This window comes from Esox lucius, chromosome 17 (assembly GCF_011004845.1).
Source record: "Esox lucius isolate fEsoLuc1 chromosome 17, fEsoLuc1.pri, whole genome shotgun sequence".
NCBI classification, from domain to species: Eukaryota; Metazoa; Chordata; class Actinopteri; order Esociformes; family Esocidae; genus Esox; species Esox lucius.
The window spans coordinates 10,282,675-10,305,578 of record NC_047585.1 but is presented as its reverse complement, the minus strand read 5'-3'; the positions used below and the strand labels follow the sequence as shown (position 1 = coordinate 10,305,578).

Sequence of the window (22,904 nt, the reverse complement as noted above, 5' to 3'; positions counted from 1 at the left end):
GTCACAGTGACCGCAACCCCCTCCCCCTTAAACAACCAATGATGATTTGCATTGATATTTCAGTAGGAAACCGCTCTAAAGGCGCCCTGTGAAGAGAGGGGAAACTAAAACAAATATTCTCTCAGCTCCAACATGCCAATGGCAAGCGTTAGTGACAGAGAGAAGCAAATTTGAAGAGACACCGCAGTCTTTCAAAACCGTTGTGTGGGAACATTTTGGTTTCAGCGTTCAATACAGCAATATTTTGGCACACTTTTTGTTTAGTCTATTCTTAGACATTCTGAATAAAGTATCTTAAACCTTTAGTAACATTTCTATCATTTGAATAATGATTTAGTCTAGTTATTGTCAAAAATACGAAAACCGTGAGCCATTTATGTCAACAAAATGCTCTTGTTTCAGTCACATTTTAGTCAAATCATAAGTATTGCCTCATTAAACTATAGTAAACATATCACTAACTGCCATGTACACAAACATACATAGTCTTGTTCAACTAACATTTTTTTTTTCCATCAACATTATTGGATGATTCTAGTCTCAAATAGTGGAAGAACACATTAATCTGCAGCAGTTAAAGGGCAAGAATTAATGCAAAAAAGGTGACATTTATTTTAACATCGCTAAAACATGAATGTATGAATATATTTGTACAAAGAAATCAGTTACAATAGGGTTGACTGGTAATCAGAAGAAAAAAATCTAAATTGTATGAATAGAGCAACTCTCACTACCAGGGGTGTGTCCAGGTGGTGGCCTGGGATGGCACTGGCCACCCCAGGTGCCACCCCCAGAAACTCTGATCTGATAGGCCATTACTCAAGGAGAACAACTCAATATTGAAGGCTCATTGGCCATTGTGCAACTAAGAGCTGCTCTGATCAGTATTATACGTTTCTCAAGGAGCATTCAGAACGATTAATCAGATTCCAGTACAGCCACCTGGATGTTCAGTAGCGACAGTGTCTAATTTTGAAACTAGACTGACCAACGAACACCAGCAAACCGGTCAAACTGAACAGGTTGGTTGTTATGTTTTACTTGACTAGAATGGATTACTTTTCACCTTAACATTTAGCTGTATCATGTTGCTGATTTAACTAATAATGATAACCAGGGGGACTACAAGTTCACTTTGCAACTCATTTGGCATGATCATAGTTTTTCAGAAATATAACGTGTTATCCCTCTGGTGGTAACAGTACATAAGCATGATAACTTACTAGTTCCCATTTTTGTTGTTTTCATCTCACCTTTCAAATGTTTTAACACTAACTTGAATACAATATGTCCCAAGTTCACCTACTGGTGTCCTAGTAACTGATTGCATTTTTGTCTTTAGATGCTTTACACAGGAGTGACCCACAACATGCAGACGAAGAGAACAGGAACCCTTTACCAGGGCTTGCACATCAGTTAGGTGGTGACTGTGAAAGGAAGCCTTTTACACCTGGAAACAACCTCACCCAATGCCATATCTAGACCATATATTGTTTTTGATAATGTTTGCACTCAATTCTACATTACAAACTAACCTAATCATCAAATCACCAAACACATTCTCTATACTCCACCCAACATAACCACTTTCCCTGCTGGTGTTATAAAGCCTATAAGCACAACCTGGCTTATACTTTCCTAATCTTGATAATGTATCATTTGCAGACGTTTCACAATCCAGAGCATCGGGCCCAGTGCAACCACATTTAAAGGTATTTCCAAGAACTATGCATGGTAACAGGAAGAGGGCATTCAATGACAGTTGGTACAAATGCCATCCATGGCTTGAGTACTCCCAAAGCCAGAACTCACCCATTACTTCATGTTTTCAAAAGACTGGTGCATACATAAAAACAGGGTCCGAAGTACTTCTCTTGACACATATTCTACAATATGCAAAAGTACAAATAATTATCTGTAACACTGTATATTCATCACCAGTCAAATGTACTGTAGACACACTTTCCCAATCATTTGAATGAGTAAATGTGTCCAAACTTTTGACTGGTACTGTAGTTATATATGAAGAATGTCAATTTATTTTCTATTTTTTGTATTTTGATTGCATTTAGATTGCTTGAACACTGTTCACTACCTAATTCAGTGTGAAAATAATATTATTTGTCTAGATTAAAAGGGGCGGGTAGCCAGGCAATTTTTAGAACCACATTTGTCATCAATATACGAAGTGGTTGGTTCATGGACGTTTTTTTATTTGTGGATTGTATTTCAGCTAGACTTTTATCATTACAGTTTTAACATGTATTTAATGAAGTGAAACTAAATACTTGCTGATGATGCTAATATCATAATTTCTAAGGATGAACCGGGTGTCTCTGTAAAGCACTTTGTGACAACTGCTGTTGTAAAAAGGGCTTTATAAATAAATTTGATTGATTGATTGAGCTGACCTGCAAAGAGATATAAGCAATACTTACCAGTAGGGAAATGGACATTGTAACATCTGGCCATTAGTGCAGATTGGGAATGGACCTGCTTGAATACCTTAATGCACTAATTATCAAATCTCTCCTGGGGACTCCCATTCCATTTATTAAATGTATTCCAGAGCTAAGGCACCTCTATCAACATGTCAGCCAATTGGTTGCTTGATTCAGGTGAGCTACTTCAGGGTAACAACAACATTTTGAGACGGATGGGTATTCCCAGGAAAGATTTGAGTACCACTCACTTAATGCAACATTCCTTTAATACAATTATGATGGATGGAAAGTAGAATGTTGCATCTTGACAAATCGTGAAATAGCTGAGTTGGTAGTGATAACTCTTCCAAGTGAACTGATATGGTACAGTATACGGCACAGTGATCTACAGTTGTGACCTTGAATGCAAACCCTAACAATCAATTTTTTGATTACCTCATTTGAACGGGGAAAGGATCTAATTGTAAGCTGAATCCTTTAATGTTATTGAATCATGACAATTCTAATGAAAAAAATATATTACGGTTTAAAATCTTATGGCCCCCCTAAACAGGGTCTGTGCCACACCTTGGCCACCATAGCCAAAAATGTTCTGGACACGCCCCTGCTCACTACATATTGTAGCAAGATATTATTATTATTATTAATCTTGTAGTGGGGCTATATACTTTTTTAAGTAGACATTGTGTATATACTTGTTAATTCCATACTGATTGTCTACGTGTCAAAATAGTTTATAGGAGCTATACACAATATTAAGTAAGGCTGATGGAACATATCAAAATGTTTCGTTCACACCGTCGATATAGCCTTCTATTATTTATAAAAATTTTAAGTGCAACTTTGTGCATAGTATGGACACGCATTACATTTCCAAAATGTATTTAGTCAGTACGAAATTACAGCGCACGTTATTGTTGGGGGGAAAAGAACAAGGGCATAAAAGATAATAATTTTTTTAGGTAATGTAGTTGACAAGTTAGGCTGTAGCCACTCCAGTCACCACACCATTTGTAGAATTTTTCTGTCAACTTTTGGTTGCAAACGATGTGTTAGCCAGTGGAAAAGTTGCATTATGTCTTGTTCGAGTCTACAGTACGTGATATTTAAAGTGCCTCCAAATGTCTGCCCTTTTTCCTACCAGTAATAGAAAAATATTTTTCATTTAGTTGTTGTTTTTTCTGGGTGTATTTAGCAGGGTTCCCACTGATCATGGAATGTCTGGGATATCATGGGATTTAAAAAAGTATATTCCACACTTTTTTTTTATCCAAGTCGTGGAATATCAGGGAATTTTGTAGTATGTTTAAATTTTACTTGCCATTTGTCAAAATGTATTTTTCATGCAGTATTTTCTTTATCATTATTTCACGCATTTCCTGTATTGCATATTGTTATGGTTAGGCTACTTACATTTTCCCATTCGTCAACTGGCAATCACTTCAGTCAAGATACAGTGTGCAGTCTCCTGTACCCACTAACGAAGGCAAACATGTCAGGAAAATGTACATTTCATGAGCTTTGGCTACATAATGATGACTTGTTAAAAGTAGATGATAGCAAAGTTAAATGTAAAGTTTGTAACATTACTATTAATCTATCAAATATTGGAGAGGGAGCACTTCACAGCCACCCAAACAGTAAGAAGCATGCTACCCGCATGAAGGCGACAGGAGCATCATCTTATGATGATCATAACTGTGGCATTACACGATTACCCATAACATTATGACCACCTGCCTAATATTCTGTAGGTTCCCCTTTTGCCGCCAAAACAGCCCTGACCCATCGAGGCATGGACTCCACTAGACCTCTGATGGTGTGCTGTGGTATCTGGCACCAATATATTAGCAGCAGATCCTGTAATTCCTGTAAGTTGAGAGGTGGGGGCCTCCATGGGTCAGACCTGTTTGTCCAGCACATCCCACAGATGCTCGATTGGATTGAGATCTGGGGAATTTGGAGGCCACGTCAAAAATTGAACTCATTGTTGTGTTCCTAAAACCATTCCTGAACCATTTTTGCTTCTGAAAGAGGCCAATGCCATCAGGGAATACTGTTGCCATGAAATGGGGCCCATGGGCTGCAACAATGCTTAGGTAGGTGATACGTGTCAAAGTAAAATCCACATGAATGGCAGGACCCAAGGTTTCCCAGCAGAACATTGCCCAAAGCATCACACTGCCTCCGCTGGCTTGCCTTCTTCCCATAGTGCATCCTGGTGCCATGTGTTCTCCAGGTAAGTGACGCACACGGTCATCCACGTGATGTAAAAGAAAACATGATTGATCAGACCAGGCCACCTTCTTCCATTGTTCAATGGTCCAGTTCTGATGCCCACGTGTCCATTGTAGGCACATACACAACAAACTGTGATCCACTGTGTGTTCTGACACCTTTCTATCATTACCAGCATTAACCTTTTCAGCTATTTGAGCTACAGTAGCTTGTCTGCTGGATTGGAACACACGGGTCAGCCTTCGCTCCCCACGTTCATCAATGAGCCTTGGCCACCCATGACCCTGTCGCTGGTTTACCACTATTTCTCCCTTGGACCACTTTTGATAGGTACTGACCACTGCAGACCAGCAATACCCCACAAGGGCTGCAGTTTTGGCGATGCTCTGACCCAGTCGTCTAGCCATCACAATTTGGCCCTTGTCAAAGTTGCTCAGATCCTTACACGTCCCATGTTTCCTGCTTCTATCACATCAACTTTGAGGACAGAATGTTCATTTGCTACCTATATATCCCTATATATCCCACAAACTGACAGGTGCCATAACGAGATAATCAGTGTTATTCACTTCACCTGTCAGTGATCATAATGTTATGGCTGAAAACTTCATTTTGTACTGAAAACGTCTGTAAACTAGTAAATAAAGCTAGCAAATTAATGGGTTTAAAATAATGTGGGCTGGTTTTTGTCTGCCCAGTGCTCTGCACAAAGGCTGCTTGTTTTTTCATTCATTATCGGCGATGGAAATTCAGCTTTTAAGAAAAGTCAGCGAATTTGACAATTGACTTTGAAATTGTCAAAATTTTCGTCTCATCAACTGCAATTGAAAAATAGGTCTTTAACAAATATTTTCGTCACTGTTTTGTTTATGAAATGAACACTGGTTCAATACGATGACAAGGGTAAGAAGACCATAAACAAGGTACAGTCTGCAAGCATTGCTTTGCCACTGTCGGCTACTTGAGTGGCAACACTTCTAACATGATTACGTTATTCATACTGAAACCACACAGTTACTGTGACCCACAAACTGTGATACATACCGAACCGTGGGCCCACTGTACCATTGCATCCTTAATCCTACTCATGCTAAAAGAGGTTGAGTGATCTGGAGGAAAGGCTAGTAGCATGAAGGCCAGCTTAAGACATTGTGACCCAAAGGTAGGGAGTTCAATCTCAGCCCGAACCCGATCATGACCAGGCAGGGCCTTAAACTCTGATATTGCAGGGCTTGATTTTTTAAATAAACGCAACAATAAATAATAATAGAAACTAGTGCTCTCACTGTTACCTATAAGAAGGGCATGCTGTTAATGTAGCATTGTGCATTAGGTTATGTGTATCAGCTGGTGCCGTAGTTGTTACAATATTGACATTTTTATAGATCATTGAAAAAGTAAAAACAACCCTATAATTAGGGCTGTCACAATTATTACATAATATCCTGATCACGATTATTAAAGCCAGATCTCAATTATTTTATAGACATTGGACTTTTAACTATCTTTTTGCTCAATATTTGTATCCAATCTGAATAAGTATTTTTTAGGCCATTGTTAGAACCGTCTCAACAAAAATTCCATACAAATGATGTCCGTTTGCATCAGTTAAGATGTCTAATGCATGGGAGTTGAAGGACGCAGATCATTTATAGAAACTTGTTTTCTTCTTAATTTGAGTATGTTTAAACCTAGTTTAGAATTATTTTGCTTTGCACAGTTATGTAATTTTGCAACATTACTATAATAGACGAAGACGTTTCAGTCGCTAATCTGTTGCATCAACTCTGATCAATAAAAGTAAAAAACACAAAAGCGTGTGCAAAATGTTACTACTATACAATACTAATATTGTAGGTCAAGTTTGGTCAAGCCCCTCCATGAACTGCCACCTTAACGTGGTGGAGGGGTTTGAGTACCCGAGTGACCCTAGAAGCTATGTTGTCTGGGGCTATATGCCCCTGGTAGGGTCTCCCAAGGCAAAAAGGTCTTAGGCGACGGGTCAGACTAAGAGCGGTTCAAAACCCCCTTAATGATGCTTAAGATTTTGAGTTCCGTGACGTCGCCCGGTATGGCGCAGCCGGGGCCCCACCCTGGAGCCAGGCCCGGGGTTGGGGCTCGTATGCGAGCGCCTGGTGGCCGGGCCTTTCCCCATGGGGCCGGCCGGGCTCACCACCCACAGGAGGCCGGTGCGAAGAGGATGGGGCGGCAGTCGAAGGCAGGGGCCTAGACAACCCGATCTCTGGACACGGAAACTGGCTCTAGGGACGTGGAATGTCACCTCGCTGGCGGGGAAGCCTGAGAGAGCCTGAGATTGTGCGTGAGGTTGAGAGGTTCCAATTAGAGGTAGTCGGGATCACCTCTACGCACGGCTTGGGCTCTGGAACCACACTCCTTGAGAGAGGATGGACTCTTCACCACTCTGGAGTTGCCCATGGTGAGAGGCGGCGGGCTGGTGTGGGTTTGCTTATAGCTCCCCAGCTCTGCCGCCATGTGTTGGAGTTTACCCCGGTGAACGAGAGGGTCGTTTCCCTGCGCCTATGGGTCGGGCATAGGTCTCTCATTGTTGTTTGTGCCTACGGGCCGAACGGCAGTGCAGAGTACCCGACCTTCTTGGAGTCTCGGGGAGGGATGCTTGGAAAGTGCTTCGACTGGGGACCCTATCGTTCTACTGGGGGACTTCAACGCCCACGTGGGCAACGACAGTTACACCTAGAGGGGCGTGATTGGGAGGAACGGCCCCCCTGTCAGAGAGATCTTTAACTCCCACCTCCAGCAGAGCTTCGACTGGATCCCGAGGGAGGCTGGAGATATTGAGTCTGAGTGGACCATGTTCTCCACCGCCATTGTCGAAGCGGCCGCTCGGAGCTGTGGCCGTAAGGTCTCCGGTGCCTGTCGAGGCGGCAATCCCCGAACCTGGTGGTGGACACCGGAAGTAAGGGATGCCGTCAAGCTGAAGAAGGAGTCCTATCAGGCCTGGTTGGCTTGTGGGACTCCTGAGGCAGCTGACGGGTACCGACAGGCCAAGCGGGCTGCAGCCTGGGTGGTTGTGGAGGCAAAAACTCGGGCCTGGGAGGAGTTCGGTGAGTCCATGGAGAAGGACTATCGGCTGGCCTCGAAGAGATTCTGGCAAACCATCCGGCGCCTCAGGAGAGGGAAACAGTGCCCTACCAAAGCTGTTTACAGTAGAGGTGGGCAGCTGTTGACCTCAACTGAGGATGTCGTCGGGCGGTGGAAGGAGTACTTCGAGGATCTCCTCAATCCCGCTGTCACGTCTTCCATTGAGGAAGCAGAGGATGAGGGCTCAGAGGTGGACTCGTCCATCACCCGGGCAGAAGTCACAGAGGTGGTCAAGAAACTCCTCGGTGGCAAGGCACCGGGGGTGGATGAGATCCTCCCTGAGTACCTCAAGTCTCTGGATGTTGTGGGGCTGTCTTGGTTGACACGCCTCTGCAACATCACATGGCGGTCGGGGACAGTGCCTCTGGGATGGCAGACCGGGGTGGAGGTCCCTCTTTTTAAGAAGGGGGACCGGAGGGTGTGTTCCAACTACAGGGGGATCACACTTCTCAGCCTCCCCAGGAAAGTCTATGCCAGGGTTCTGGAGATGAGAATACGGCCAATAGTAGAACCTCGGATTCAGGAGGAACAGTGTGGTTTTCGTCCGGGCCGTGGAACACTGGACCAGCTCTATACCCTCTACGGGGTGTTGGAGGGTTCATGGGAGTTTGCCCAACCAATCCACATGTGTTTTGTGGATTTGGAGAAGGCATTTGACTGTGTCCCTCGCGGCATCTTGTGGAGGGTGCTTCGGGAATATGGGGTCCTGGGTCCTTTGCTAAGGGCTGTCAGGTCCCTGTACAACCGAAGCAGGAGCTTGGTCCGCAGGGCTGCCCTTTGCAGGGCTGCCCTTTGTCACCGGTTCTGTTCGTAATTTTTATGGACAGAATTTCTAGGCGCAGCCAGGGGCACAATTCCGTCTCTGCTCTTTGCAGATGATCTTGTCGTGTTGGCCCCTTCTAACCAGGACCTTCAGCATGCACTGGGACGGTTTGCAGCCGAGTGTGAAGCGGTGGGGATGAAAATCAGTACCTCCAAATCCGAGGCCATGGTCCTCAGTCGGAAAAGGGTGGCTTGCCCACTTCAGGTTGGTGGAGAGTGCCTGCCTCAAGTGGAGGAGTTTAAATATCTAGGGGTCTTGTTCACGAGTGAGGGAAGGATGGAACGGGAGATTGACTGATGGATCCGTGCAGCTTCAGCAGTAATGCAGCCGATGTATTGGTCTGTCGTGGGGAACAAAGAGCTGAGCCGCAAGGCGAAGCTCTCGATTTACCAGTCAATCTACGTTCCTACTCTCACCTATGGTCATGAGCTTTGGGTCATGACCGAAAGGACAAGATCCCGGATACAGGCGGCCGAAATGAGCTTTCTCTGCAGGGTGGCTGGGCGATCCCTTAGAGATAGGGTGAGAAGCTCGGTCACCCGGGAGGAGCTCAGAGTAGAGCCGCTGCTCCTCCACATCGAGAGGGGTCAGCTGAGGTGGCTTGGGCATCTGTTTCGGATGCCTCCGGAACGCCTTCCTGGGAAGGTGTTCCGGTCCCGTCCCACCGGGAGGAGACCCCGGGGAAGACCTAGGACACGCTGGAGGGACTATGTCTCCCGGCTGGCCTGGGAACGCCTCGGTGTCCCCCCGGAAGAGCTAGAGGAAGTGTCTGGGGAGAGGGAAGTCTGGGCATCCCTGCTTAGACTGCTGCCCCCGCGACCCGGCCCCGGATAAGCGGAAGATGATGGATGGATGGAAGTTTTGTCATTTCCAACAATATTTCCTAATTAGATAATGTGCATTAAAATATGTGGATAGAAACATTTTATAAGGCTGTTTCAAATAACTATGCTATAGCCTAATATTTGCAGCAGAGCAAGAGGTGAAACATTACGATGCACAGCAATATGTTATTGTCATTGCTTTGCGGTTGCGTTTTGTGAACAGCAATCGTTAATAACATTGATTTAGTGGTAGTTCCAAAGCCGACTTTAACTGCTCTGGGCGCATTTTGGTTTTAAGCTAAATTGAAAGAGGTGAAACCATAATTTGGAGGAGGCAAATTGACGGATTTGCTCCAGAAAGGTGGCACTCAAAAGCGCAAACACCAGAAATTTGAAGGACCATCTCCGGATCCACCAAATATATTTTTACAATATTATTAGGCTTACATTTGCAATATAGACAATTAAATTGTAAATTGCAATTATTTGTGTGACAATCGTCAACTAAAATGTCAATAATGACAGCCTTACCTATAATGTGGGTGGGCTCTAATTTTCGATGAAATCTTTAAGTTAGAATATGCGCTGTGTTTTAAATATAAATCAAATCTAGGCTATTTACGTTTAAATATTTCCACTTCCATTCTAATCGAGTCAGTTGTTTGTACAGCAGTTGTTTGCAGGAAGGTCAATCATTTTCATATTTTCATGGGACTTTGTTTAGACAAGTCGTTTTTGCTGAATGAAAGAGAAAGACTTGTTAGAGCAACCTGGCAACTGAATGCAGTATGTACAGTGGGATGGCTTAGCAAAATGACAAAATCAAAAAGAGTGACTAGAGGCAAATGTAGAAAGATTGCTGTTGCACTGTAAAACTCATGATATTGGCAAGTAAAGGCGAGACCGATTCAACTTTTGTCAAGTCCAAGTCGAGTCACGAGTCCTGAAAATCAAGAATCGAGTCCGACTTGAGTATGATTCCTGAAATAGAGTAACACATTCTTGCTATCTTTCTGATCATTCAGAATCAATATTCCACACAGCCATCATTTTCGTGATGCTGTTAGTCAATCCGTCCATAGAGAAGTACTTGAGAGCTCATAACCTAACAGTGTGCCCTCTGTCCAACTCTATGGGTGAGAGACACTGATTGGGACTGCTTAGCAACCAAGTCCCCAGGGTATATTGGGAAGGCCAAAGGGATTATTGTAAGATTATGGGTACTCCAATGGTGTAGAAGCAGAGATTGAACCAGTATTATTTATCCAATTCTGTTTTAGTCACTTTTATGCTTCTCTCATAATTTTTTTTACAATCTGTTCTTTCCATCAAAATATAATAGAATCAAAATTGTGTTAGAACAGACATCCAAATATGTATATTGAGGATAGCAACAGGAAACAACCAACACTGCGTGCATACATTAGATAGTCACTCTCACACTTCAAAGACTTGACCACAAACACCCACAAGTGGTGAAGCACCACCACGGAGCAGCCCTTACCTTGAAGAGGCGCAGTATATTTGCCACCATGATGGACACAGAGCTGGATGAGGCTCCGATAACTCCCACCACCCTCTCAGGCTTGGTGATGATGGGCGCCCCTCCGCCCAGACACTTGACGTCTGTCCCGTCCTTCTCAATGAGGGCCTGGACGAAGGTGAGCGACTGCTCCAGGGCGTGGGTGTCCCGAGAACACGTGTCCAGGATGCGTGCCCCCAGGGTGATATTGGGGAGCAGGGTATCATTGTTGTTGATACGGTCAATGGCGAACAGCATGGCTTCCAGGCGATGGATCCCCTTCTCCTTTTTCAGCTCCCCACAGGCCTTGCCTTCATTGCCCCTGGCATGCACTGGAAACAGGCCTCCCAGGGAGATATCCCCATCAATGCGGATTGAATTCAGGTGAGTGCCGCCTGGACCTTTGGGTCTGGTTGAATGGGCGGCCAATGAGGAGCAGTAGAAGAGGAGTAAGAACATGATAAGGCCAACCCGGTGACAGATCCTGCCAGTCCGGTTCATAGCACACCCGTTGGGCAAAAACATGACTACAACCCTGATGGACTGGAGAACCCGTTGGAATCAGGAACACAAAGAACACTACTCTATGACCGGAGGGCTAGCCTTAATAATACATCTTGAAGCAATGAGTACGGAAATGTTCATGTTGCCTTAGTCTCCAGTGTACTCAGTTATGAAATAGAGAATGAATTTATATGGCTCCGCAAAGGATCCATCCTCTTCCCTTGTTATCACTGTCTTCGTGCTGTTTCTCTCTTCATAGTGTGGTCAGTGTGGTGGGCAGCGGCTTTTTTCCTCCTCTGCCCACTGTTACTGACTAGTGGGGATCCCTCACAGGGGGAATAGAGAAGAAGAAAGGTGAATGATAAGCTTTTTTCCTTCGCTGTTTTCTCTCTGTCTTTCTCCCCTCTTTCGTCTTCTTCTTCTTCCTTGACTCGAACAGAAGTTTTTAATCTCTCACCTTCCCTTGGGGTTGGGGTGGGAGGATTTAGTTGGTTCGTGTCAGATCCTTAAGGCCGCTCATGTCAGGTCTCCAGGCTGCTGGGTGTATTCCTGCAAGATAAAGATAAAGTAGAGGAGAAGCGATGAGACACTAGAAAGAGAGAGAGAGAAAGAGAGAATGGCTAGAGATGTGAGAAGGGATTTGTGTTTGTTTGAGGTTTTCACTGTTCTCTTTTTTCCGTCTAAACTACTTTTGTTGCAATCCTGCATGGAATGATGAGACGATCCTCTCACATGCTTTTTTATTACTCTCACGCTACTTTTCTCCGCCCTCCCTCACTCCCTACCCACCTCTCCATTTTGAATTTAAAGGGTTGCCATGGACTCCCAAGGTCGAAAGGCATGAAAGTTAGCACCCACACACCTTTATGCAAAACGACGAATAGCTTTATCAAGCAAAAGAGCAGTAACTGCTTATAGATTGGAACTGAGAAAAAATGCTTTATTTTTTTTTAAATTATCCAGTCAAATGTGTTGCAACCAGATCTGTAGAGATTACCTGCTTTTCTAGTATGTTGTTTTTTATATCATATTTACCTGGACCTCTACCATAACATTTGACATTAGATGCCTTCTTTGTTGGTGCTCTGACAGAAAGGTTTCCATAAATGTTTTAACACAAATCTGTTGATGGATTTATTTCTAAGTTGTTGTCAGTTTCATATAAATTGGAGTATCAACAAAGAACAATGAATGATATGAAGCTAAAACATAGAAACTGTAACTTTTTGCATTTACTGCAAATATGATCCCACCATTTTCTACATAACACAGTGGAGGCAGGATATTTGTCCGCCAAATAAATTATGTATATAAAATGTCAGTAACTTATTTTTTTTAACCAAATGTGATGTTATATATTTTTTTCTCAGTAGGCCTGGTTGCTAATGTGCCTAACATTTTTAGGTTACAACATTCCATGTATACTGTGTCCTCTGATGTCTTGATGAAATGTTCTAGGTCTTTTTAGCCCCTTGCAGTAACATAATATTTCCTGACATTTCCTTTTCAAAATATGACTGTAAGGCCACATTTGATGTTAAGATTGTCTTTTTGAAATTCAACATCCTATTGACACCTCTTATGCCTTAAGTCGGATGACAGATCAGAGAGTAGGCACATAACAGACTTTTGGATGAGTCATCAGATTTTCTCCTCCCTTTCTATTCTTTCACCAGCTTGTTTTCTCCTTTCTTCCCTACACCCACAAAGCGACCATATCTGAGTCTGCACCTTGGACAGCAACAAACTATAGGGATGGTCTTTCTAAAGACACTGTGAAATGGTAATAATGAATTGCAGAATGCAGCATTAATCCAGAAATATTTAAGAAGCATATTTTTACCAAGCTAAAACACAAATGTCTAAAGATAATCATCCTAAATATCATTAACCAATTTCATTTTAAGTTTCAGGACATATATAGATATACAGTGAACAGGGTTGGGTAGCTTTTTAAATGTAATCTGTTACAGTTATAATAATAATAATAATAATAAAAAAAAAAATTATAGCGCTTTTCTTGGACTCAAAGTCACTTTACAATGCAGATAGATAAAAACAGAACAAAACAAAACAAAACAAACAAAACAGAACAAGATTAGACACAGGTGAGAAGGGAGGGGGGCTACGGGTAGGCAGAGGTGAAGAGATGCGTCTTGAGGTGGGACTGGAAGATGGTGAGGGACTCAGAGGTGCGGATCTCTTGGGGGAGGGAGTTCCAGAGCCTGGGAGCCGCCCTGGAGAAGGCTCTGTCCCCAAAACTGCGGAGGTGGGATTTACGGATGGAGAGGAGACCAGCTGAGGAGGATCTGAGGGACCGTGAGGGTTGGTATGGGGAGAGGAGGTCAGTGAGGTATGAGGGGGCCAGATTGTGGAGGGCTTTGTAGGTGAGGACCAGGATTTTGTAGGTGATCCGGTGGGAGATAGGAAGCCAGTGAAGTTGTCTTAGGACTGGAGTGATGTGGTGCCAGGATTTGGAGCGGGTTAGTTACCTATCCACATTTGGAATCAGTAATGTAACTTTTGGATTGCTCAAACTCAGTAATGTAATCTGAAGACAAATAGGAATATAACCAATTGAACACCTTTTGAGGAATCAACCAACTTTAGAGTTTATTATCCCAAGGTCTTACGCTGCTATACTATTGTGCTGGGGGATTGGGTCAGTTCTCCTTCCCCACTAAGTTCTCCTTCTTCACTATAAATCGTTGTTGATATGAGGACTGCATTTTCTGAATTTTCCCAGTCTCCTCCCGTTTTTAACTTTAGGAGGACATGAGGTCCTGGTCCACACCTGCGGAGTACCTGGTTTGGGGGGCCCATTGCTGTCCCTGCCCTTGTCCATCTGGTCATACTTCTGACCTAGTCTAAATTTAAATAGAATATGGATTTAGCCCATATTTAGCATTTATTAATTATTCCAATTGGACTCTTAATATCTCACCCCTCTGAGCCTGGGTCCTCTCTAGGTTTCTTTTTTTTTAATAATGGGTAAGTAAAATATATTTGTTTAATGTTGTCACAATTATTACATTGCTGCATGTGGATTGTAAAACCGTCCTGTACTACACAAGTTGCTTTTGTCTACATTGTGAACAATGTTAGCTAGCAGCAAATTTACTACTAGCTACCTAGCTACGTTTGTACACAATTTTTTGAAGCAATAAAAAACATTAATTAAATAGAAAGAACAGAACAGGCCAACATATCCTTATGTGTAAACTACACTATACGTGTCGCTTCAACATGACGTTTTACCTACTACATTATGCACGTTCTTTCGTAAGGGGAGATGTGTGGGTATGTAAAATATCTAAATTTTTCTCAATTATTAAGCTGCTCATAGTGGATTATAAAACCGTTTTCTAATACACAAGTTGATTTTGTTTACATTGTGAACATTGTTGGCTAGTAGCAAAACTAATAGCCTGGCTACATTACAGTTGTTTTGGCTGCATTCATCTATTCAGTTTACCTAGCATTCCAGTGATGGAGCCAATCTCGTCCCAAGATTTGAACCGTTATGGAATGCCCCCTTTGAAATAAATGATTGCTGCTACACTACTTGCCTTGCATCACGTCCAATGGCAGTGTCTAAGCTACACGAAACACTGAGGTTACATTTTTGACGGCCGACAGACGTGTTCATTTGTCTTGTGAATTGAAATAATAAAAAAGACTGATTTGTTTTTTTATTGCTTCAAAACATTGTTGAAAAATATTTGACTTTCTCAATAAGGTTATTGACATTTTTGTATATAGAAATTACAACCTGGTCTCATTGGAATGCGTAGACTTTTTTACGTAAATCTGACATCGTAAGATACAGTGGGGAGAACAAGTATTTGATACACTGCCGATTTTGCAGGTTTCCCCACTTACAAAGCATGTAGAAGTCTGTATTTTATTGCATGACATAAGTATTTAATACATCAGAAAAGCAGAACTTAATATTTGTTACAGAAACCTTTGTTTGTAGTTACAGAGATTACATGTATCCTGTAGTTCTTGACCAGGTTTGCACACACTGCAGCAGGGATTTTAGCCCACTCCTCCATACAGACCTTCTCCAGATCCTTCAGGTTTCGGGGCTGTAGCTAGGCAATACGGACTTTCAGCTCCCTCCAAAGATTTTCTATTGGGTTCAGGTCTGGAGACTGGCTAGGCCACTCCAGGACCTTGAGATGCTTCTTACGGAGCCACTCCTTAGTTGCCCTGGCTGTGTGTTTCGGGTCGTTGTCATGCTGGAAGACCCAGCCACGACCCATCTTCAGTGCTCTTACTGAGGGGAAGGAGGATTTTGGCCAAGATCTCGCAATACATGACCCCATCCATCTTCCCCTCAATACGGTGCAGTCTTCCTGTCCCCTTTGTAGAAAAGCATCCCCAAAGAATGATATTTCCACCTTCACGGTTGAAATGGTGTTCTTGGAGTTGTACTCATCCTTCTTCTTCCTCCAAACACGGCGAGTGGAGTTTAGACCAAAAAGCTCTATTTTTGTCTCATCAGACCACATGATCTTCTCCCATTCGGAGACGCCTGGACATGCGCAGACGGGTCTGGACATGCGCTGGCTTGAGCAGCGGGACCCTGCGTGCGCTGCAGGATTTTAATCCATGACGGCGTAATGTGTTACTAATGGTTTTCTTTGAGACTGTGGTCCCAGCTCTCTTCAGGTCATTGACCAGGTCCTGCCATTTAGTTCTGGGCTGATCCTTCACCTTCCTCATGATCATTGATGCCCCACGAGGTGAGATCTTGCATGGAGCCCCAGACCGAGGGAGATTGACCGTCATCTTGAACTTCTTCCATTTTCTAATAATTGCTCCAACAGTTGTTGCCTTCTCACCAAGTTGCTTGCCTATTGTCCTGTAGCCCATCCCAGCCTTGTGCAGGTCTACAATTTTATCCCTGATGTCCTTACACAGCTCTCTGGTCTTGGCCATTGTGGAGAGGTTGGAGTCTGTTTGATCTTACTGGTTGGTAGGTGATCAAATACTTATGTCATGCAATAAAATGCAAAATAATTATTTAAAAATCATACAATGTGATTTTCTGGATTTTTGTTTTAGATTCCGTCTCTCACAGTTGAAGTGTACCTATGATAACAATTACAGACCTCTACATGCTTTGTAAGTAGGAAAACCTGCAAAATCGGCAGTGTATCAAATACTTGTTCTCCCCACTGTATCTGACAAATATTTGCCTAATATTTGCCTAAAAGTCCTATCTAAAAAAGGGTTATGCATTCCCTACTTTGCGCGCATGATAATCACACACACAACTGAGGCGTGCAACAGTTTTTTTCAAAAGTTCCTGTAATCCGATTACAATATTTTAACTGGTAACTAACGGATTACAGTTATTGTTTTTATGTAATCCGTATCTTGTAAAACTCTAACATTGATTGTAAACATTTATTCACCAACTCTGACAGCGAATTTGGAAAATATTCAGACCTCTTTACTTTGTTTCAGCCTTATTCTATTTTTTTCTCACCAACTTACACACCAAACTCCATAATGACCAAGCAAAAACAGGTTTTTAAATATGTATACACATTTAATTTAAAAAAGAAAATAAATATCACCTGTGCAAAGAGTTCAGACCCTTTGCTATGACACTCGAAACTGAGCTCAGGTGCATACTTTTTCTATTTAATCATCATCCTTGTTTCTACAACTTCATTGAGATGTTTTTACAACTTGATTGGAGCCCATCTCCAATCAAATGGTACATTTAATTGATTTAATTGACTGCACAACATATTAGAGCCTGGGACAGCTTCCATTCAAACTTTGCCTTATGGGAGGAATTCTATTAATTAAAATTGTTGTCATAATTTGATTTTAGGAAATAACTGCGAAAGAGGCCTCCAAAATGGAGGCAGGAACTGTCAGTGTGTACCAAGGTTATTATAGTTTAGCATTTTTTATTAGTTTTTATTTTTATTTCATTTTGACTTTTTGGTTTCAAATTCAGTTTAGTTTTAATTAGATTTTAAAGTGGGTTTGCTAGTTTAGTTTTTATTTTTGAAAATGCTTAGTTTTAGCTTAGTTTCTATTAGTTTTAGTGTTAGTTTTAGTCTTTTTTTGTAATATGGGCTATTTGTCAGGGGCAAGATTCAAAAAGGTCAGAAAAAGTATTGTGTAATAATAACTCAACATAAAACATCATACAATTTTAGAAAATATTTATTCAACAATAAAACCAGTACATAAAATGTACATATGGGCACAAATATGTAAAAAGTCTACACTCCGCAATAAATGCAAAATGTGGAAGTGACCTGTGCCAAGAAACAAAACTAAATAGCCAACAGACTAAAGAAGACATACATGATGAACCGCAAATTTTCACACCCTATTAAATTTATACAATAGCCTTCTGCCTATTCATCTGGATTGAAGCAGCAAACATTCAGTGTAAAAGTAAAAATGACATAACACTATTTAATATTTGAATCACAGCTTATAGTGTTTTGACATCGACAACCCAAGTGCATTTTACCTCAAACTTGCGACTAGTTAACTTTCTAAAGAAGGCGCAATCGCTTCTCGGGTAGACATTAACACACTGACAAAATTATATTCAGAACTTTAAATATTTTTATACCACTTTTTAATGTGTGATTGTGTAAAGGTGTTCACGAGATACCAACTTTTCTACACTGGCACTACACTGTAAAGATATTCCTAAATCAATCTATAAAAAAACATTACTTCCTGGAAGTTGACTTTGTAAGACAACCAGTTCTATAGAGAAAATACAAGTGTTTGTCAATTCACTGACCTCTTATTAAGTTGTTTTTCTTACAAAAACATTTACTTGTATAAATTAGATTATAAAAAATATTTGTTGTTGGACCTTGGTCAATCTGCCCTGAGCCTCCTAGAATAATCAATAACTGCTACAGGATATCAGAGAGGATTCTGAAGAAGAACTTTGATTCAGTGTGCCCTCAGAATCCGGACATTTGTATCAAGGAATATGTATCAGGCAATGTGCTCTGTGACTTCGTCTTTCAATTGCATAGTCTAAGCAAACTTTTGAGTTTGAATGAGATAATGTCTGGCATTGACTGAAGATGCATGAATGTCCTCCATGCTATCCTCCCAGTCTGATATAGGTATTTCAGTGCCCACTGACTCCTCCCATTTTACATTGAAATGCTTTGTGCTGGGTGAACTGAGAGATTGAAATGTGTCATATAGACGAGATACAAGACTGTCTAAAGTTGGGCACAGTTTGAAACACCCATCAAACATAAAAGGCCTAGCACTTTTAAATGCAGGGAAGAGTTCTGATCTGTTGATATGTGAAGAAATTCTTTCTAGAGAGAGTTCACATTTTCCCCAAAATTGCTCAAAGGAGGCAAAGATCCCTTTTAGGTGCAGATTCCCTATGGACCTCTCCCCAGTGATCCAATGCATTATCTTGGTTAGAAGAGGAGAAGGGTAAGATACTTACAGTCCGAGAAAATATATTAGGAAGTCAGAGGTTTGGAAGAGCTCATTCTCTCCACTTTGAACTAACAGGTGCTTTCTAGCTAGCTATGCTTTTTTAGTTACTAATAAATGGGTTGATAAGAGAGTCAAGTTGTTTATAAAAGAACATGGGTATTGACAAGGTATAGCAATTGTGTGGAAGAAAACCAAGTCCAGAGTTTAAACCTTTCACCTGCAAGAAAACTTGACATCATCTTGTTTTGTCATAAACAGCTCAGTGTATGGGCCTGTCTGACATTTCCAAATTTCCTGGTGTAAGGCATTCTTGTATTGCATTGCATAGACCTGCTAGAATGCAGTCTTTCATCAGAGTAAAATGTTCTAATATATGAAATCATTACTAGTAGCCCAACCATTTGAGCTATAAACAAGTAAGTTGTATATTCCAAAAGTGTAGTTTAAAGAACCCAATAATATAAAGTCTAGAGAACATATTAGATACATGTTCATTCAGGGTCCCCTATATATTTTTCCTTAAGTTATCACAAAACATGAACTAGTGGTTTGAGCCACAAACAAATCACTCAGATTTTAACATCAAAGACAGCAATTATTCCTTTTTTAACAAAGTAAAGTCATTAAGTACAATATGTGTTTTACCATACATTTCTATACAATACAGCACTAAAGGCCAATTTTACTTTGATTTCTAATAATTTTCTAATATTATATATCTACAATGAGTCCGCAATTATAGGCCCCTTTCGTAAAAATAAACAAAACAGGCTATGAAAATGTTTTATTGTATATCAGCTTGATTTTACATTCAAAACATGAGAAATCAAACCTTTATTGGAGTAAAAAAAATATGTAAACGAAAAAAAACAAATTATTCAAGAAATGCACTTTCTCCACATTCTGTTTTGTAATAGAAAATGTATAATTAAATTACATTAACTTTTTTTAGATCAATCTACTGTACACACAATGCCCCATAATGACAAAGGGAAAACAAGTTTTTAGAAGTTAGTAGTAAGGTTCTACACTTCACAGCACTAGTCAGAGCATTGTGTTCTTGATCAGGAAGGTAACCAAGAACCCAGTGGCCACTCTAACTTCTCAAAAGATGTGAGAGATGTGAGAATCTTCCAGAAGGACAACCATCTCTGCAGCACTCCTGAATAAAAAGTAGTATGTTGCCTGAAGGACTTTGGTCACAAGAGAGAATGACTCTTCTGGTCTGATTAGACCTAAATCCAACTATTAGGCATGAATGTCAAGCGTTACTTATGGTGGTGGGAGCATCATGCTTAGAGTATTCATCTCAGCAGCAGGGACTGAGCAAAGGATGAACAGAGCAAAATACAGAGAGATTATTAAAGAAAACCTGATCCATAGCTCACAGGACATCAGATTCATTATTAATTATGTACATTAGATATTTTATATTTTCCACATCTATGATAATTTGGCTGCTCTAAATAATTTTTACCAGCAGGTGCAACAAGTGTACAATATTTCTATCAGTAATGAATCTCTTTTTGACCCGGTAGGCTGGAAAGCCTCCTTGCTTGCAGAAGATTTGGTTGCTCATCATTAGTGTTCGCTACCTTCAGAAACATTGTCATTGTGTGCTGTTCAAATGGCATGCATGCACAACACTTCCTTATGTTACACTGGTAATTCTGTAGATTTTTTCCATCTTGGATAGACATACAGTAAATGGGAAATGTTTCAGTCTCCTATTGAAGTAATAATTATTGGTGTCTGTTGTTGATTCGGTTGGTTTTGTAGAAAAATAGGACCTTGTCTTTCCACAAATAGTTTCCAAGTCAAATATTGGATTATTTACAGATTTGATTTCTTGAACTTTGTATATGGGTCGATCTATTTTTATTTGTTTGTGAAAAAACCTGTGTAATGCCAAGTTCACATGCTATCAGAATAGTTATTTGTGTGGTGCTCCCTATTAGTAATTTCTGATACTTTTCAAGTGTGTCACATTTCTACGGATAGTCAGACATATCTTAAGGTTAGACAAGCAACAGAGGTTGTTTTCAGCAGAGTGATTATTAGACTGTCAAAGGCCTTGCTGAAATCTGTCCACTGGTGCAATATGCTGGATATTTAGCAGTTAGTTTGGTTCAGTGCCTAGTGGGAGTATTAGACATATTTTATTAAAGACAATGTGCAAATAGTCAAAGTATAAATGGCAAAGGAAAATAAATATTTTTACAATGTTGTTTGTGCTCCACTGATTGCCCTTTTCAGGTGACAAGTGGTCACAAATCTTGCTGTTGTGATTACACTTTGTCGTATTTCACCTAACAGATATGGGGATTTATCGATGTTTGATTTGCTCTTCATATTCTCCCCTCCTCTCAATTGTTCTCTCTCTCTCTGTCTGAAATGGCTGATGTCCGGTGTGTTTCTGACATGGTTAAGTCTCAGCAGTAAGAGCCGTAATGGAGCCTGAAGGAACAATCTACCAGCACACACCCACATAACAGCGGTGTAGGCGCTGGTTTGCCAGAGGAGTTGGTTAGTCAGACGATGGAATGCTGCACCAGGGGCCCAAGATTCATTGTAAGCATATTGGAAGTGACAAAGTCCTTTGACTACACCCAACTGTCTCCTAGTGAGAAAGAAGTATTTTCGTTGAGTTCTTTCACCATAGATTAACTTTCTTGGGTAGTGGAAAGAGGAATGACAGACGGGGCCTGGAGGGAGAGCTCTGGTCGGCCTACCCCCAACTGACTGTCAACCCTCAAAGGCCTAGCACATCACTGCACACCTGGAAACTAAACAACTGAAATTCAATTTCACACCATGTTTACTAGATTAAACAAGTATTTAGAGTGTGGTAAGAGAAGAAAGAAATCTTTCAATTTAACATTTCTTTAATCAATTTTGACAATATGAATATTCAAACTTCTTTTAATTAGCAAGAACTATTTATGTATGTAAAACATACAGTGGGTATAGAAAGTCACCACCCCTTTCAAAACCTTTTCTTGTCTTACAGCCTGAAATGAAAGCACATAAAATTTTACTTTTTAAAAATGTATTTAATTTAAAAAGGTAAAAAACCCTATTTGGAAAAGTGAACACCCCGCGATGTATAGCCCACCACCTTCCAAATCACAAATCAAGCTAATTGGCTTCCATCTGTTATCATTTGTAGTGACTTTGATTTTTTCTGAATAAAAGCAGTTGGTCATAGAGGACTCCACTGCTTAGTAGTGCAAAGAATCCACTATGGGTGAAAAGTATTTTTGAAAGATCTACGAGATAAAATTGTGGAAAGGAACAATTCAGAGGATGGATATAAAAATATTTGTAAGGCTTTTTCTGTCCCTTGGAGCACATTATTAAGAAGTGGAATGTGTATGGTACCACCCAGACCTTTTATAGATCAGGCCGTCCCTCCAAACTGGATGACCAGGCAAGGAGGAGACTGATCAGAGAGGGTACCAAGAAGCCAATGGCAACACTGAAGGAGCTTCAGGCCTTTTTTAGAGAGACTGGTCAATGTATGCATGAAAAAGGGCAACATCAAGTCTCATTTGAGCTTTGCCAAAAAGCGCATTGTAGATTCCAAGGCCAAGTGGCAAAAGGTGCTGTGGTCAGATGCTAACAAAATTGAAAATGTAAAATGATATTTCTGGGGAAAACCCATCTCTCCACCCATGGCAGTGGCAGCTGTTATGGGGGTGTTTCTCTTCAGCAGACACTGGAGCACTTCTCAGGATAGAAGGGAAAATGGACAGTGCAAAATACCGACAGGTTCTCAAGGAGACCCTGCAGCCCTCTGTCAGAAAGTTTAAAATGGGAAAATGGTTCACGTTTCAACATGACAATGACCAAAATCACACCGCAAATGCAATGGTGGACAAGAAGGTGAATGTCCTTAAGTGGCCTAGTCAGAGCCCCGACATTAATCCCATGGAGAATCTGTGGAATGATTTTATGCAGTCCAT

The 22,904-nt window shown here is 41.3% G+C and overlaps 1 protein-coding gene across 3 annotated transcripts in view; it reads right to left on the bottom strand.

Moving 5' to 3' along the window:
* The window catches only part of LOC105006624 (metabotropic glutamate receptor 4), a 335,106-nt gene that overhangs the window by 285,467 nt on the left and 26,735 nt on the right, over nucleotides 1-22,904 (bottom strand). For all 3 annotated transcript variants that reach the window (XM_013138417.3, XM_013138418.3, XM_013138419.3), the window contains one exon: nucleotides 10,954-12,024. In XM_013138417.3, coding sequence (XP_012993871.2) covers nucleotides 10,954-11,496 — 543 coding nt within the window. In that variant the 5' untranslated portion in view covers nucleotides 11,497-12,024. The remainder of the gene's footprint in view (nucleotides 1-10,953; nucleotides 12,025-22,904) is intronic.